The sequence below is a fragment of the Vanacampus margaritifer genome, chromosome 1 (assembly GCF_051991255.1).
Source record: "Vanacampus margaritifer isolate UIUO_Vmar chromosome 1, RoL_Vmar_1.0, whole genome shotgun sequence".
Classification (NCBI taxonomy): Eukaryota; Metazoa; Chordata; class Actinopteri; order Syngnathiformes; family Syngnathidae; genus Vanacampus; species Vanacampus margaritifer.
The window spans coordinates 61,248,975-61,267,587 of NC_135432.1; the positions used below are offsets into that span (position 1 = coordinate 61,248,975).

General features: G+C 41.2%; 1 protein-coding gene across 5 annotated transcripts in view; it reads left to right on the top strand.

Moving 5' to 3' along the window:
- Positions 1-18,609, top strand: part of msrab (methionine sulfoxide reductase Ab) — a 54,754-nt gene extending 36,145 nt beyond the window's left edge. For all 5 annotated transcript variants that reach the window (XM_077559675.1, XM_077559684.1, XM_077559713.1 and 2 more), the window contains 2 exons: positions 5,078-5,184; positions 16,802-18,609. In XM_077559675.1, the coding sequence (XP_077415801.1) occupies positions 5,078-5,184; positions 16,802-16,975 (281 nt within the window). In that variant the 3' untranslated portion in view covers positions 16,976-18,609. The remainder of the gene's footprint in view (positions 1-5,077; positions 5,185-16,801) is intronic.
- Positions 18,610-18,613: the final 4 nt, after the last annotated feature.

Genomic DNA, 18,613 nt, shown 5'->3' on the forward strand with positions numbered 1-18,613 from the left:
CTCTGTGCTAGGGAGATAGCTAGCTTGCATCAATGGCTAGTTAGCTAGCATCAGGCAGGGTTTTTACATTCTGGTGCTAGCTAGCTACCTCCCATGGTGCTCGTTTACCTGCTAGGGAGCTAGCTAAATAGCTAGCTAGCATCAGAGCCTAAAGCCAAACTGTGGTAGGGTTTTAACTTTCTGGACCTGGAGTTGCCACCTCTGGAAGTGACAATGGCGGGTGAATCCAGTACAACAAATTCACGCAAAATATTTTGCTGTAAAAGCTAAGGAGGTTGCGCATATGTCATCAAACTGGAGGAGTATCCCCCATATGGTGTTCACATTTGAACGTACAGTGAGCGTTTTGAAAATGTTCCACTCTGGAGCCCAGTTCCAAAAATGATCGGTTTCACGCTCCGAAACGGCGCCACCGTGTGGACAAACTGTGCGGATACATTGAAACGGGCTTTTTTGTGTGGACGGGACCTTACTTCGGCCTTCCATCAGTGTGCTTTTAAGCTGTTTATAGACACCTTAGTTGGAGTTTACTTTAAAACGGAGCACACAACAAAAATAATTACACACATTGTATGCATATAAATATAACACATATTTTGGTTTAAGAAACATCGTCAGTGCTAATGCTAGCAGTCAATGTAAAATCCCATTGACATGCTAATAGAAATATGCATTGAGGTCAGGAAGTGATTTCTTTCTAATAATGAATATTCACACACATGCTGTAGGAACATATACAGACCGGTAATATAACAATTCTTTAGTAATCTTTGCGAAATGAGTTATAATAAATTCAATCACAACTTTCTTCTTCTACTCTTCTTAATGTAAGATCTGCACTCCATGCATGCATGGCACCACGCTGCCCCTAATAGGCCAAGACACACACAGCAGGAACAGCCTGTATTTATTTGTATTTCTTGTTTTTTAATTGTTATTTTTATGCTATTTTATTTTGATGTTACTGTTTTACTTTGAAGTTGTTCCTTCAAGTTGTATTTAAAGTTGAGTGTGGGGTCGTTTTGGTAATTTAATTATCCTGTATGCTCTTTTCCTGCTTTGGGATCCAACTTAACCATAACAAGTAACGTGGTGCCTACCATGCTTTTAACTCAAAACGAGTATCGCAAGTCATATTCCCCCATTAAAAGCAGTTGAAATGTCATTAATTTGTTACAGTTGTGACCTCCTCTTAATTTTGAACTGCCAGCTTTTTATTCTAGAGCTCTATTTTCTTTATTTAAAAATCACATTACAAATTTGTTCTGTTTTTTTGGGGGGGGGTGGGGGGCGAAACTGGAACTGTTAAATGCAATTCATTGAGTGCTCACAGAATGAATTTGATGATCTCAAAGCATCAGACAAAACATTTTGAGGGGATGTCAATTACTCTCATTTATTCCACTATTATTGGCAGTACTCGTTCCCTTGCGCAAATACTGTGATACTACCGTCGTCCATCCCTCTTTCAAAGTCAGCTCAGGGTAAGCGGTATAAAAAATGGATGAATGCGTTGGGTTAAAATATGGAGGCAAGTGGTAGGTACCGAGGTGAACTAGCTTTCGGCATCCCCACGATGGGAAAAAAAACCCAACTGAACAGTACCGGCTTTAACATGTCTTGACGGCCGTTACGTAAGGCGCCCCTCTTGGTGTTTTTAATTTGCCTCATTTGCAGTCTTCTCTTGTTCAACATCCGTGCGAGCGGTGGATGGCCCTCTCGGAAATCCAGAGGCTGGAGGAGGCCGCAGGGACAGTACGTGGAGAGATGAGGCTAATCCCCGCTCCGGCACTTGTTAGCGGATGAAGGCTCGTTACGTAAAAATACATCGGAGGGGGGGGGGGGTGTAATAAAAGAGGGTCAAAGCGGCAACGGAGGCTGCGGAAGAAAGACGCACCCTGCGAGTGCATCAACAAGGCGGCCCCGGTACTTGATCCCCCCCCCCCCCCCCCTCTGCTCTTTTTTGGTTCAAACGTGCACACGCTTTAAAGTGTGGGCAGGAAATGAGCGAGAGGCGGGGTGCGGGACTACGGAAGATTAAAAAGCCTCTGAAGAGAAGAGTGTGAAGGATGAGGATAAACAATGAGAACCATCTTGCCGAGCTTCTGCTACCAATCCCAGCAGGTTGAAACGAGGAGCGCGTGCTCTTTAAAACGTCTGTCTGATTCCCCATTCCGTTTGTCTGTCAACGGTTTAAAAGGGGGCCACTTTTGAAACGCTCTTGTTGTCAGCGCCGCCGCTCCTTCTGTCGGCGGGGGTTAATTAATATTTTCACGGGGTGTAGGTCAGCGACCCCCGCGCGGCGGCGCCGTTTGTGCGAGCGGGCACGTGTGACCCCGGCAGCCCCTCCCCCTTTCGGTCCAACCCCCCCATTACCCCGTGCTTTCAAGAAGCAAGGCTCTCTCATGCATAATGCAGAGGGAACAGGGAGGCTCTCATTAATAATTACTGCCGCCTTTGACGGATGGAGAAAATAACGAAGGGGGCTGTTAAAAATGGAGAAAGCGCATGAGAGATGGCTGAGTTGTTTTGAGGGGGGGGGGGGGGGTTGTGTTTGTTGCCGTTGTGTTTCTTTGAGGACTCAATTCTTTGGGGATTGGTTGGAGAGTTGGAATAATCAAAAGCAAGGCTGGAGCTGTGAGTGGGTGGAGCTAACTACGAGCTGCTTTGATTGGGGAGTAACTGTGCTGATGATTGAATAAAATTGAATCAGGCTTGTTAAATTCTGCTTTTGACAATAGTAGCACACAAGAAAAAGGTTAAAGAGTCAAACTGTAAAAATGCAGTACAGTTGATCCCGGTTTATCATGGGGGGCACATTCTAGACCCACCGCCACTTAGTGAACACATTTCGACACAAAATCAATTGCTGCCATAAAATGTATAGAAAATTCATATTGTTGTGTGTGTGTGTGTGTTAGATATGTACCTTTTAAGCCGCCGTTCCAGGTTGGATGGCATTAGATATATAGTGTGATTTTATTGTTGGAGTGGGCAAGTGAGTTGCCCACCGAACTTACGGGTTTTTTAAGTCACTTTTTTCTTTTTTTCCCCCATTTTTTTTCATCTTGATTTGCAGGCAAAAATGAAGGTTATGAGGACTAAATGGAGTCAGCAAACGTCGCAACAAGCAGCAGATAGACCAAAAAATATTTTAAAAAGATAAGAAATGTGTGCTTCAAGCTGGTACTTGCATTAAATGAAGAGCTGTCAAAATTAATCGACAACTATAATTAAAAATCGAGTAATCGTTTGGAGCCATTTTTTTATTTAAAATTGTCCAAAATCCTCTCAATCCTATCAACAGTATTTGTTCACTGATTTATGTCGTCCCTCATGAAAGAAGACTGATTATCTTCTGTGTTTAATCAAAGTAAGACATTTGCAAACATTTGTTTTTACTTTGGAAAACAATAATCAAACCGGTAACATGGTACAACGTAAATCCCAGTTTTTTTTTTTGTACAAAATAACCACCAACTACTGGTTGTACAGTAAACAAGGGAAAATGCTTAAATGCAAAATTAAAATGAATCCAATTAGTCGATTAACTCTTTGACTGCCAAAAAACGTTAAATAATGTTTAGTAAAATCCTATGGAGGAGTGCCAAAGACGTTAAAAGACGTTTGTTTCAAAACAGAGGTGAAACTAACCATTTTCTATTGTTGATTACTGAAAAACGGAATAAGGTAGAAAAAAACTTTTTTTTTCTGATGAAAGATGAGAGTCCAATCTTTCATTTGGTAGTATGTGTGTTTCCATAGTCCAAACACATAATTTTCTGTGGACCTTGAAAGATCAGTCAAAAATGCTTAAATCGGCTGGCACCCACGGCATCCCTTTTCTGAAAACGTCTGGCAGTCAAAGAGTTAATCGATTAAATAATCAATAGAATAATCGATTCTAAAAATATTCGATAGTGACAGCACTAGTTTATTGTAAAACAAACTGAACTAGAGCTGCGAGCAGCAATAAAGGGCCTTCGCAATCCTGTCCACGATGGGGATACCGGCACGTTGTGGTTAGTGGTACATGGGACAAAAACCTTTTAAAATATGAATGCTTTGCCAGGTCTTATGTGTGAGCAAAGTTTTAGTTTTAATGAGTTTTCGCCTCGAAACCAGTGCATTAGTTTACTCTGCAAACAGTTTGCGACAAAATTAAAAGCGTTCAATGAATTTTCATCGTAAACATCTTTAGATGAAACGACCAAAGTTTGATTGGATAAATTCTATAGGGTGACTTTTTTTATATATGACCTCCTATTAAAGGCCAAAAATGGCTCCCAATTCCCAAATAGAGTCAAAATGGTGGACTTCCTGTTAGGTTAAAGCATATGGCTCCAGAAGACTTTCTTGTACGTTGTGGGCTGTTACATAGGTGCAACCAAGGGATTTTGGAACGCAACATTTTATGCCCCACCCCCATCATATAGTATGTGGAAAGCTTTCCCCCCCCCCTGTTGGTACAGTCCAAGTTTGAAGTCAAGCAGGTCAAGCGTCGAGGACAAGGGGGCAAAAGTATCACCCCTGTAAGGGCACGGCATTGTGATACCATTGGAAAAAGTATCACAATGCTGTGATCTCTCGGTCCAAAGTGTGTGGATATTTCAATATCTCACGGCTACTGTGTTGCAATGCCCAACAACAAAGAAGATAGACAGTAAGGACGCATGAAGGAAAGAATGATATGGAGGAGAATAAAAAGCAAGAAATAGAGCGCAGAGGCTTTCACGGCCGTCAAAGCTGCTCAGTAACGTGGCTCGTGAAGAGCACACAAGTCGTGGCAGCTCTTTGGCCTCCTTATCCACACATACTTTGCTTTGGTCCTCCAAAAACACTCTGATGTAAAGCTGATGAAAATGTTGACGCGCATTGGACGACAAAGAAAAGGAACACGCACCCACCTACACGAGCGCGCCGCAGACGCCGAAAGTCGTCTCCTAAATACATTTGGCGGAGTGAATTCAAGATGTGGGATGATGACATAATTGTGAAAAGCTTTTAGATGCAAATGGGAATGTGTACGCGGCGATTGTGCCACTTACGCTCGCGATTGTGTGTGCCGTGTACGCAGGTATGAAGCAGCACGCCGACATCGGGACTCAGTACCGTTCGGCCATTTACACTTCCGATGCCACTCAACAGGAGCTTGCTCTGAACAGCAAAGAGGCCTACCAAAAGGTATGCTGACAATACAAAATAAGAGATTTGGTTCGAAATGATTCAGAGATTTTCATAATGTTTGTAAACGTGCCAGGTTACTTCCAGGTGGCACATTTGTTTGTCTTTGAATAATTTAGCAAAACATAATTGCTAGCTTGCTAGCTAATGTTAGCTCCACAGGGCAAAAGAGCTATTAATGTGCCATCAATCCAAATAACAGGAAGTCAAAGTCCCACAATGATGTCAAAATTTACACCACATCGATTTTTGAATCAATTCATCAGTTGAAATGTAAATTCTGGGCAGTTTATGCTCATGTAACACTTTACACATTAAAACTACCGCAGTTGAGAAGTATGCCAGGGGCGGCCATTTTGCCACTTGCAATCGACTAAAAATGACATCACAGTTGCTTAGGGGTCAGGTAACAACCAATCACGGCTTACCGGTTTTCCAAAGCTGAGCCGTGATTGGTGGTCTGAGAAAGCAGGTGGATTTTGCTGCTTTACGCATACATTAACTCGTTTGCTCCCGAAAACGTATGAACATGTTCTATTTTAAATATTGCCACGGTACTTGTGCTTTTTTATGCTAGAGCATACAGATGGGTTTGATGCAGCCTCTGACCTGAAGAGGTCACTTAAAGCAATGGTAGTTATTGCAAAAAACGGCCAACAGGTGGCAGGAGAGTATAAGAGATCAGCCAGGACTATGTTGCAACGAGCTCTTTTTGCCAGTGTTCTCAACAGGTTTGTGAATAATGATGAAACTGAGCTACATTCTAATGCTAATTGCTGCAAAAACGGAAACAGATACAAATATATTTTATTTCTTGATGAAAGAAGGGACTCTCATCTTTATTTTGGTAGGTTCCTTACTTAATATTCTGTCGGTCTTGCAAAATCAGTCAAAAACCAGTAAAACAGCCAGGAGCGAAGGGGGTTGCTTCAGTGAAAATGGCTGGGAGTGAATGAGTTAATAAGAATGCTGGTGTTTACACATACAACATATAAAGAGATGTTGTGGGTTCACTTGCACTTTAAGCAGATGGGTGCAAATAGGTGTGTTTGTCAGCGAATAGTTTTAGTTTAGCACAAAACTCACCTACTGATGAATGGTGACTCGTGAATCGGCTGATTAAATTCAGTACGTGCCGCTAAAAATGGGTTGGTGGAAAGTGTAGACATATGTTGTCAGCATTATCATAATTCTCTGCTGATTTTTGAGTTGGAAATTGTTCTTTTCGTCTGAATAGTTGATCATATTATTTTGGAATGAGTCATGGTTGGATTCTGTTAGCTTCAGTTTCTGTTCAAGTGGTTGGTAGCGTTTTTCAATCGTTTGCTTTCAGACGTCCACGTGTCACTATTCTATTTTACTTTATTGATTTTAAATGTTTTTTTTTTGTTTTTTGGGAGCTGAAATGGCTGGGTCAAAGGTCTTTTTAGTATTCTCCCACCCACCATTTTCAAGCCATCATCTTCATAGATTACTGCTCCGTCTCAACGAAAGACTGATATTGATTTTAAACGGTATCGGTCCCAAGATTTCCGATTTAGCTGAGCTGACACCTTGTCTCACACCACATCTCGATTGGTCACCGTTTTCAACTGATCCTTTCAATGTTCAACGTGTCAGAGAGAGAACCTTATTGATTTTTCAAGGATATTTGACCTGGGGCAGCTGAAGTCAAAGGGCAGCCCAACGGTTCCTTGAAATCCTCTGGCAGCAGCAGCAGAATATTTGATCCTATCAAATGTTGAGGATTTGTCTTTTGATTAGCAAATTCTCCATCATATTCAACACAAGGTCACATTTTTTTCTACCCAGTCAAAAGAAAGAGTTCTCTTGATTTCAAATGTCATTTCTACGATTTGTCAGATCAGTCCTTCTCTTGTCAACGCTCTAATGGTCACAGTTTTCAACCGAACCTTTTCAAACATTCAGGCATCGAAGAGAAAGTGTCTGAAAGTTAGTTGACCCAAGGTAACTGTGGGCTGTCTGGTTTCATTTCAAAGGTTTTTTTTTATTTTTTTTATGCGTAGACAACAACACAAGATTAAAAAGACAGTTTTTTGCTCTGCATTTTAGCCATCAAAAATGTGTCTTCTGTCGTCTCCAAACAAGTTTGTGTCAAGGAAGGTTTCGTTTTAAATGAGAGGAAAAAAAAATTGTACCTCGATACTTTTTAGAGTAATATTGATGCGGCAACTAAATTATGCCGAACGCATCATCAGTGCTTAAATGAAGTTGCATTTTAATTTTCATATGTCACTTTTTCTGCTCCCATTGAGCAAATTTCCCAGCTTTCAAGTGTGCTTGTGCAGCCGCTAAACCTGATGCGTGGAGTCGTTCCGTTTGTTTGAATAACAATGGAGTGGCTGACTTTGGAGTGGCGACCTCTCCGAGTTGGACGCCGTTTAGTTAAGCAAAGCCGCCCGTGTTCAGTTGATCGCATCTGCATCCTCGTTCTCGACAGCCCTCGCGCTGAAAGAGCACAAGAGGGCGCAGAGGTCGTCGGAGTGGCACACGTCGCCCGCCTTCCCTTTTGTTTGGCTCCATCCATCTGCCCGTCGGTCCATCTTTTCCGTTGATCCTCCCATCAGCTCGCCGTAAAAAAAGCCATTCAGCCGCAATCAGTGGGGAGCGAATTACGACCGTCCTTTTTAACTTAGGGGTCAGCCGTCACAGACCAAGGGCTGGGAGGGGATTGTTACCATGGCGACAACCTCCCAACCTTGGCCTTGGGCTGGGGTCGGAGGTGAGAGGGGGCTGGCAGCTGAGACCGGGGGCAGTGGGTGGTAATTGAAAGCGAATAAATAGAGGAAGGTAATGACATCAGAGAGACGAGAGTGACAACCTATCAGCGGATGGTGACAAAACGCACCACCACTGACGATCAGCTGACCGTGACCCAGCTGACATTTAGTGACCGTTATTACAGGCATAAAATTACTTTGCCTCCTAAACAACAGCTGATAAACTTTATTTAAAAAAAATAGATACAAAATCAGGCAAACTGTGAGAGTTGTGTTTGGTAGTTAGAGAAGCAAATTAATGTGGTAATACAAAACACAACTTTTCTGACTTATAACCTCACCTTTAAGTGGTTTAAATGTGCACTTTGAGATTTATTTCATAAATAACAAATAAAATCCGTTATTGTTATTATAAACTCATTTGCTCCCAAAAACGTACAAAAACGTTCTATTTTAAATACTGCCATGGTCCCAAAAATGTATTTATACGTTTTTTATGCTAGAGCATACAGAAGGCTTTGATGCAGCCTCTGAACTGAAGAGAATGATTAAAGCAATGGTAGTTATTACAACAACAAAAACTGCCAGCAGGTGGCAGCAGAGTATGAGATCATCCAGGGCCATGTTGCAAAAAGGCTCTTTTCCCCAGTGTTTTAAACAGATTTGTGAATAATGGGTGACTTAGCTATGATTTAGCTATATTCTAATGCTAATTGCTGCAAAACGGAAACAGATAGAAATGTATGAAATTAAATGTTTTTATAGCAATAGAACACAATATTCTGTGGGCCTTGCAAAATCAGTCAAAATCCAGTAAAACAGCCGGGAGCGAAGGGGGTTGCTTCAGTGAAAATGGCTGGGGGTGAATGAGTTCAATTTGATTGTCCTAAATTTGGTTTATCATGTAATTATCTTCATAAATGTAATCTTTAGTGCCACCATTCAAGGGTCTCGAGTGTTTTGCATTTTAACATAACGAAGATGATGATGATGAAGTTTAAAACCAAATAGTACTTTATAATGATTTGCTAATGTATTGTAATAACAAGTCAAAAAAGTCAACTATACTTAGGCAGTGATTCTTTTACATACCACTATGATATGATACTGTGATATTCATTTGTGTTTAGGTCATTTTTCTGCCTCTAGATGGCATAATTGCATCTGTAAGATATTGGTGACAGCTTAGTGCAGTTTTCTTTTCATGATAAGAGTAACTTGTGAAATTCTGCACATTTTTAAAATTGTAAATTAACACTTGACACCAGTCTCCACAAATATGCAGTATTATTATTAATTTAATACTGCTCAATTTTGACGAGGACGGTGACTGCTGCGTTGCAACTGGAATTCTCCCAGTACAGGCTTTTCCATTAATCGTACATTAAAAAAAAATGAAAAAAAAGTGTGGCGTTAGAGTAACTTTGAATTAACTCAAAATTAACGCACTACTTTTGACACCCCTAATACTTCAGCAGTGGATTGGTCTTGGACATATCTCCTATAATGTATGATGTTTTACAACACATGTGCCGTTACACCCTTACTGTTGCTTTATATCAACAAATCCAAAGAACTGCTAATAGTGTACATGCAAGAAAAGGCCTCTTCATATGGAGCGTATCGTCTTGTCAGCTCCCCAGTTGACGTCTGAGATTCTCTAACCTACTTCGCACTCACAAAACACACATTTACAAACATCTGACAGGCCTCCCCTCTCTCTCTCCGCTGCTGACACCGCCGATCTGTCAGCGACTTCAGTGGCGCCGCAGTTTTTCGACTGGTGATCCGCCGGGAACGCAAATCTGACGCGTTCGGAACCAAAATGGTCGCCTTGCCGCATTGGCGCCCGTCTCCAAAACGGAGCAACTACAACCGAAAAAGGCCGTCCGCTCTCGCATCGGCGGAAAAAAGAAAGCGCGCATTCGATGGGGTGACAAGAGCGGGTGGGTGAGGCCAGAGATAAGCCAGGCGTGGCAAAAGAAAAATAAAATCCAGACACGCACACACACGCATGCAGACATACATTTGGCTCACACCCTTCCAGCCCGATGAATAATTAACCCATATGAAAAGTCTCTTCTGCAGGGCTTTCAGTTTCTTAACTTCAGCATTGGGGTTGGGTGGAGGGGGATGGAGGGGGGGTGCTTGAAAAGCTTGTTTAAGTACGAGAGCGGGGGAGGGGAGAAGCGGGTTCTTCTATAATGAAATTTGAAATTTGCAGAACATCAAAGGCTTCTGGAGCCAAGCGCAAAGGAGGAGTGCATCCCCCCCCCCCTCCTCCTCCTCCCTCCTCCCTCCCCCTCGCATCGCACCCTCTTTTCCAGCTTCCCTCCCTCATACTCATCCTCACCCCACATCTTCACCCTTAAGGCCCTGGGAGAGGAGCGATGTGAAGGGTTGATTCGGAGGAGGGCAGGGTGGTGGCATGAAGCCGGCGTGTGTGTACAAACAATAGCTTTTATCCAGCCAACCTGCACGTTGCGTGTGCAAGGCCTCGGAGGGGTGAGTGCATCCTCTGATAAGGCAACTTAATAAGCTTGAAAGATAGAAAGGAGGTCGTGGGGGTTGGGAACGAGGTTTTTTTTGGGGGGGGGGTTGAAATGGCGCATAATGTGTGCGTGAGTGTTCGAGCCGCACAAGGTCACGTGGAGACTTTTTGGGAAAGTTCTCACGTTTGCTAAGCACGGGCGTTAAAAGGGGACGGCGGAATCTTAAGACGATTTTTTTTTTTCCCCCGTCTGCGGCAGCTTCACAAAATGTTGCAGCGCTCGCCGAAGACGAGAGAAAATGGATGCTTGACCCACACTGTGAACGCGAGGGGGTAAATATATACAAATAAACACACACACAAGGATGGAAATTTATGTTCTACTTTTTTGACAGATCTGAATTTTATAAGCAAGAAAGGTTGTTTTTTTCCAATCGTGCTTTGCATCACACTAATCTAAGCTCTTCTTCTTTTTTTTGATTTTTATTTTTTATTTTTTGGACAGCTGATGTCTTGAAGTTAAAAAATATATATATGTTTTTAATTATTTTCTATTCTCTTTTTTATTATTAAAGGGTGTCTAATACAAACCTATCAAACCCCACATGAAAAAGAAACATTTGTAAAAAATAAAAATAAAAAATAAAAAAAATACAACAACAAAAACAAGTTTTGGGGGGGAATACAGGAAATAATAAAAAAAAATATTAATTGTCACTCACGATATACACATGTAATAAAAAAAATAAAAAAAACTGTCCTTGTCGCATCAAACCAAAAAACATGCAACGTCGCAGTAAGCGTCTGCGTTGGGATTAGACTGAGACCTGATTACATAAATCGGCAAATTGAGGTCATATCCGTCTTCAAATGTCTTCGCCATGAGTCATCGAGTGTCACAAAGTCGATGTCAAAGCGTGGCCGCCGGCCTTCCGAAGGCGGGCGGGCGGGCGGGGGGAGGTCGGGCGACTGTAGGGGTGGGGGGGGGGGGGGGGTTTGGTTGATGGCAACGACACAGTGGGGTATGGGACCCGCGTACATTTCCACTCTCCCCTCCACAACCTCCGCCCTCTCTCGGGGTGTCACGTCCTATTTGTGTTGCAGGGGGCCCGAGTGTCTGTGGTAGTGTGAAAGGGGGGCTCCAGCAAGCTCTCGCTGGCGTTCTCATTCTCTTTTGCTTGGATGGAGAGCGAGGAGGACTCGGCCGAACAAAAAGCGGCGGTCTGAGCGAGGGGGAACGCGGGTAGAAATACACCCGTTCGGCCATGCCGTTGATGGGGAAGCGTTTCCGACAGGCATGAGGAGGGAGGCTGACTGGGCCGGGGCGAGCTCGGAAAAACACACACACACACACACATACACACAACCTTGTAGGGCTGAACAATTCATCGAATTCAACTCGACATTGCAATGTAGTAGAATGCAAGTTTCAAATCGCAAAGGCTGTAGCTTGGTTAAATTTGTATATGTATTGTATATGTATTTTTCTAGTGTCTAGATAAATTCAGTGCTTAAGAAGCACCACGTTAAAGCCACTAATTTGTTTGCATTATTATCTGTTTTAAGAGTTATGCTTATGCCACACTTGTTTGGTAGAATTTTGGGAAGTTGACGTCATGACTGCAGGTCACTATGAAGTTTATAATTTTAATAAATTGTCTTTCATTTGAATTCATAGTTCATTTGACCAACACATGTAATGTAGCATAAATGTTGATTGTTATTCAATACAATTTATTGCTAGTGTTTGTTTAAAAAAAGAATACATAGGAAGAGGGCCTTGAAAAAATAATGGCGTATTAAATCGCTATCGCGATTATTGAGGAAGGGAAAAAGTCACAGATTATTTTTCAAAATTATTCAGCCCTACAAGCTTGTTTTCTAGTTGTGACAAAATGGCTGCGCAAAACAATGGTTAGTGTGACAGCTTGCTATACATTTTTTCATCACCTCCTTTAAACAATCCTTTCTAAATGAGAATAACCAAATGTAGCGGCTGGGCTAATTATTCCTCACACAGAAAATGCCGTATTAGGTAAGGCAGTGGTTCTCAAAACAGGATCTGGTCACGCTGGAGGTTCAGCAAAATTGTAATAAAATCATGTCGTATGATATTGTTTTGAAAAAGTGGATACCCACAAATGGTGACTGGTGAATTAATAAAAACAATAATCAACCAATTATTCCTCCCTACTTAACTTTGGGCCAATTAAAAGCACGTACCTGCATAGATAAAAGTATATTGTGCGTTTTGGCCACTGTCATTGCAAAAAAATAAAATAAAATAAAACTCCAAAAGTGTTGCCTTTTAATGCAGGGTGCTTGGTCTTCATTGTAGAACAGCTGAACTTTATTTGGGGTTAATCAGAGTGACTTCTAATGGTGGTAGGTTTAATTGAATCTGAACATAGCCTTATCCCAAGTTATTAGAAGGTGTGTACACTTGTGCAATTTTTACTTACTTTTCTTTGTACAAGTTTTAGGTCACTTTAATGGTAGAAACAGTTTTTAAATTAACTTAATCTATTCCTAACGATCAATTCTCTTGATTTTATAGCATTTGTTTGTGGTTGTTATATATTTTTTGTCCAATCAGATTTAAACGTGTATGTTGCCATGTCGATCTAATCCGCCCAGTGCCTTTAGAAACAGAAGTGCTGGCCATTACCAATGGTATTGTGTCTTTAACCAATCAGATTTCAAATTTGTTCTAATGCTGCATTCGAGGAAAGCGGGAAGTCGGACTTTTCAGACTTCAAACCAGGAAGTGTGTACGGGAAACTCGGAAATCTCACTCACCAACCGACTTCAATGTGACGTCACTCTATAATGGCGACCCCTTTGGAAACATAGACCGTGAATGGTAAAACACAATTTACTCGAGTATGAAACTAGATAGCTTTCTTCATTCATAAATATTCAACATAACTTCACGTAACACAACGTACGTGACAGTATCTCCCTGCATGAAATTATACGGTGAGCTACCGAACTGTATGAAATGCTTATGAAATGAGATAAAAACAATAAATGAAGCAAAATTACGAAAAGGCAAGTTTGCTGGAGGTCAAAACGTGTTTTGAAGACCAAAATAAAAACAAATTATCTGCCATTTTGGTTGTTTACTTTCATCTCGAATGCTTTCAGGTCAGAATTGGGGAAAAGCCAACTGGGATATGTCCCACTTTCGACCATCCTCGAATGCAGCATAATGGCCTTAATAGTGCCTTTTTGATGACATCATAATTTTTCTGCCTCTGATTGGTTAGTCAGAATAAAACTTGTTACAGCCAAGTTCAACTCGCAAAAAACATCTGTATCGGTTCTGCGCACATTATGTTTAATAATCAAACTTTATGGATCGCAGGGTGCCTTTTATTTCATTTTTTGTCATGTAATTGTCATGTCATTCGATGAATATTGATTCTGAACTGTTGCAGGTGATATGTGGCACAATTTTGTGCAGTTAAGTCCCCACTGAAGGCCTTAGTACCAAAAGCACGTCCCGCCAAATGACCCAATGTTTCCGGACCCTATATTTGATTCTGGCCATCCTGAACCATAACATTTTCCTTCCATGTCTGCCCATGTTTATTTCACACTTTTGAGGTGGCAAATGTGACGCTAATGTACACACTATTATGCTTCTGTCAGGCAAAGATCTTGACGTGTCGTTCACACGGAATGTTTCGCCCTCCTCCTTGCGCGCTGCCACTGCTAGCGAGCGAGAAAAGCCGCGTCAGGTTAGCCACAGCGGCGTGACGCCCTGCATTCTGATTTATAGATTCTAAAATGGCGGCCGTGTTGTGACTGCCGTAGGATGGAGCGTGAAGGTGCAAGGGGTTGGGGGGGTGATGTAGCTTGGATGTTGTGTGTCCAATCCCCACCCTCCTACCCCGAAGGGTTTGCTGCTACCACCGTGGTTCCGTGGTGATGAGTGGTTAATTAGGCCACGGCGAGCCGAGCGGCACTTGTGCTAGCACGCTGTTTAATGTAGCACATGCTAGTGTGTCACGCCGCTAAAAACACTAAACGCGCGTCTCTTCTGATATTCCATGCACAGGGATTTGGCCGGCGGACGCTCCTGCGGGGGGATTAGAGCCTTCACATTGTAGCAGGCAGCTGCCGAGGACTTGGAGGTCAGCTGCTGCCTCAGCCTCTCTGCAGGGTGCATTGCTTTTGATTTAGAGAAGCCTCTGCGGCAGAGCCCCGCATAACAAGTGCCACGCTGCCCCCGTGTGGACAACTAGACTTCATACCGGTGCACTCATTTTCCCTTGCTTGTGGGATCTGTTGAACATTTTTATATCATCCATGCAGTTTCCCACGTATAGGTGGCAGAAGCACTCGTTATTTATTTATTTATTTATTGTTTTAGAGTAGTACAGAAGTATCTATATTTCTTTTTCTATGTATCTATTTTCATGCAAGTACAAATTACATGAAAAATATGGATACATCTGTACTATATATATTTCGGATCTTGTTTTCCGGTATGTTGTTTAAACTGTAGTGGGTCCTTGTATTGCAATTTACAAGCGTCCCACTTTATGAGTTAGCTGGCATCTGGTCAATTTTGTTGCCTTGTGTTGCGGTTTAAAATTTGAGTTGTTGCTTGGAGAGAAAAAAATATTAGTATTATTTATTTATTTAAATTGAACTTCAAAAATAGCGACAGTTGCTAATGTGATGCGGTTTCAGTTGTTTATTGAATGGGAAAAATTGTCAAAAATACAAAATCAAAACACAGATAACGAGCACGGAGGTAATGGAAACTTTCTCCAACTCGACTTACTTCAGGCTCTGCAGACTTCCAGCAGACCCCATATTCAACGGCTCCAAAAAAATAGTGTCCAGCCCACTCAAAATGCTCCGAAAGTTGCTGGTTAGTATGTTAGTGTCAATGGACACCTTCTGTTTCTGTGTTGTGCTGCTGTTTTGTCAAAAATAAACAGACGTACAGTAGACTAGAGCAGGCAAAAAAAAAAAACGTCAGAAGAGACTTCCGACAAATGTAATGCTTAGCTTAGACGCTAGCTTAGCATCCGCCATAGGCACATACCTAGTTTAAAGTAGCATGTAGTATCGACCTATTAATATCTATGGATGTTGTTTTCATTGTACATCTCTCTGGACGATGCTGTTTTTGGTTCAGGACACTGCAGTTTATCAAATCATAACACAGGCAAAAAATAAAGCGGTAACATAGTAGCTAATGAATGCGACCACATGTACACCATTATCTTTCCCCCAAGAACCAATAAGGTAAGGTTTTATAAACTTTGGAACTTGTCAATGGGTTTCAATAAAATTATATATTTTATTTACAATAATTTTGTACTGAACATTTTTATGCTATGATGAAAGTACAAAACAATAGGCTCCAACGGACGAACCCTTCCCCCAAATTAGTCGGTTTACTGAATTTTTGCTATTCACTTGGCTTATTGGGTTTACTGCACTACATGTTATCTCCTCTCCACATTCAAAAAGTATGTACAGTATTTATTTCCAAAACTGCTCGACTGTGTGGAATAAAATGGATTCTGTTAAACACAAATTCTGGCAATAGTTCCTCCCCAACTCCCCGAAGGCGAAGCTCCTCATATCCGCATTGTTGTGAAGTGTGAAGACCCCCGACTTGAGCTACTTGTTGCCCACAGCAAGTCCCACCGCGCCACCATACACTAGCCTTTCCGTTTTGAACGACGGAGAAAATCACAGCGTTTGGAGGCTCCTTTCAAGGTGTTTAGGAAAGTGTAAGCGCCGACGTGAGTCTCAACAAAGGAGATGTGAAGATGATGCGCGGTCCCACCGCGGGCAAACCGCTGCACTAGAAAGAGGACCAGGCTCCTTTCTTCTGTCAATCAACGCAAACGCTTACGTGTGCCCTCGCCGGCATGGAAAGTTCACATGCAATGTGCTGCGGATACAAAACAGCATTTAACATTAGTGGGAAGCTGAAAATTTCTTTGGCTTTTTTGTTTGTTTGTTCATAATGTGTTTATTGCTTACAACTGAACATTTTCTCAACCCAAAGTACAATGAACTTGTGCCTATTTCGGTTCGCATTCACCGCAAAATCAGATTTATCCTTCCATTTTCATCCATAGAAAGCTGACATTTTATGCAGCACTGCCCCCTGCTGTCGAGTTTATTTTTTGTAAATGAAATGTTATTTTTAAAATACAGGGGGGGGAGCAAAAAAAAAAAAGTAAACTTCTTTTATATTACATGTTTTTTGTTTTGTTTTTACAGGGTAGACTAGTGAGGGCACATTGTTGACATTTTGTAAGTTCATTTAAACAATGCGGTTGCAACATACGCAGTGACACAAATAATTGAATTTTTTTTTCATGACTCCTATGTGTGTTTTATCCAACAGGAGCTGGAGGCGAAGGGCATGGGCACCATCACGACAGAAATTACGGAGCTGCAGCTGTTCTACTACGCCGAGGATTACCACCAGCAGTACCTGAAGAAACAACCTCAAGGTTACTGCGGCCTCAAAGGCACCGGAATTTCCTGCCCCATCGGAGCGGGCAACGACGAGCCGTAAGGAAAACTGCGGATGATCCTTAAGGTTATTTGACTCCTGATTGAGGCCTTTACTAAAACAATTTTACCTAGACAACCAACTGTGATATGTTTCTCTTTAAAGTGACAACTATATTGAGTGGCGTAATCAGAAGTTAATTATCAACACATACTGTATACAGTGGTTCTCAGACTTGGGTCTCCAGGGTCCTGCAAGATAATTGGCAATGTATATAAGTTTTTAAGTGTATGTATTTGGAGACCAGCACATCAATGAAACAAGCATACTCAATTATTTACACCCAGAGCGTCAGACTGCCCATAAATGGTCGTATGATGATGATGTGTGAACAGAGGCAGATCTTAATTGCTAGAATCTACAGCTTTCAAATAACTTTTGTAAACAATCAGCATTGGCAAAAATGACTTATCAGTTAATGAACAGAGAAGACAAATCCTGATAATAAATACCGGTAATCCGTTTTTACAAACTAAATTAAATTATCATCTCACAATATCCATCGATTATCATGGCCAAAGACTTGCAACTCTTTTTTTTCTGTATATTTTAGAAGCAGGAGTACAAAGGGTTTATTACAAAATATTCAAGACAAACTAGCCTGATTTAGGAATGCTGTTGGCCTACTTTTTGCTTTCAGTCTTCTTTCGCTTTTACACAGTGTAAAACAAAAGTCTGCTAAGTAGCGGGACCACGAACCTGGAACCTGGGATGGAGGCGTGTTTGCTGTATTGACTTTGCTAGTCAGTGTACAGTGTGCACCAGTGTTATAATAGTTTTGATTGTTTCATTATAGTTTGTTTGCTTTTATTTTGTTTTGACGTTAGTTTTTAAAATACAGTTAGTTTTAATGAATTATTAGAGCAAGATATTTAGTTTCTTCCCCCCCCCCTCAAAGTGCATTAATTTTTATTACTTTTAATATTTTTTTCAGGTTTATTTTACATATCAAGTATTTGTCAAGTGCAAGATAATAAATTAAAAAAAAAAGGTCACCAGGTAGTGCGTAATAATTAAAGTAAAAATAAACTACCCTGAAAGCTCATGTTTGATATTATTTGAAAATAAAGGACAATTTTACTTTAATGACACGTTTAGTTAGTTTTAGAATTGCATGATTTCAGGTGTGCGTGGGAGCCCCTCGCAAAAGAGAGGTTGCATCTCAAGGCCTTTGTTCCGCATAAATAAATATATTTCACATTTTTATACATTCAAGTAAACACTTTTGCACATTTTGGTTATAATTACTTATTTAGGGTTATAAGGGTGAAAATACATTCTCATGTTAAGGGTCCCTGGACCCAAAAAGTTTGAGAACCCCTGCTGAGAGAAGAAAGGGAAAAAAATGTAGTCACAGCTGTCGTGAGATTAATTGGGATGCAGTAACAGTGTTATTCCACATGATGGCGTCATATGTTTGTATGACACAAACAGAACGTTTGGGGTAAATATGAATTTTAAAATGTGAATTTTAGTATTAGAATGTTTTCAATTCAGCAATAATGCAGTAATAATTGATGGAATTGCATCAAGTAGTAAGTGGTGGACATCACAATAACAAAATGTCTGTTTTATCCAAATAATAGTACACTCTTGGTTGACTGTCATCATTTACATAAATCAAACTTTGGAAATGACACA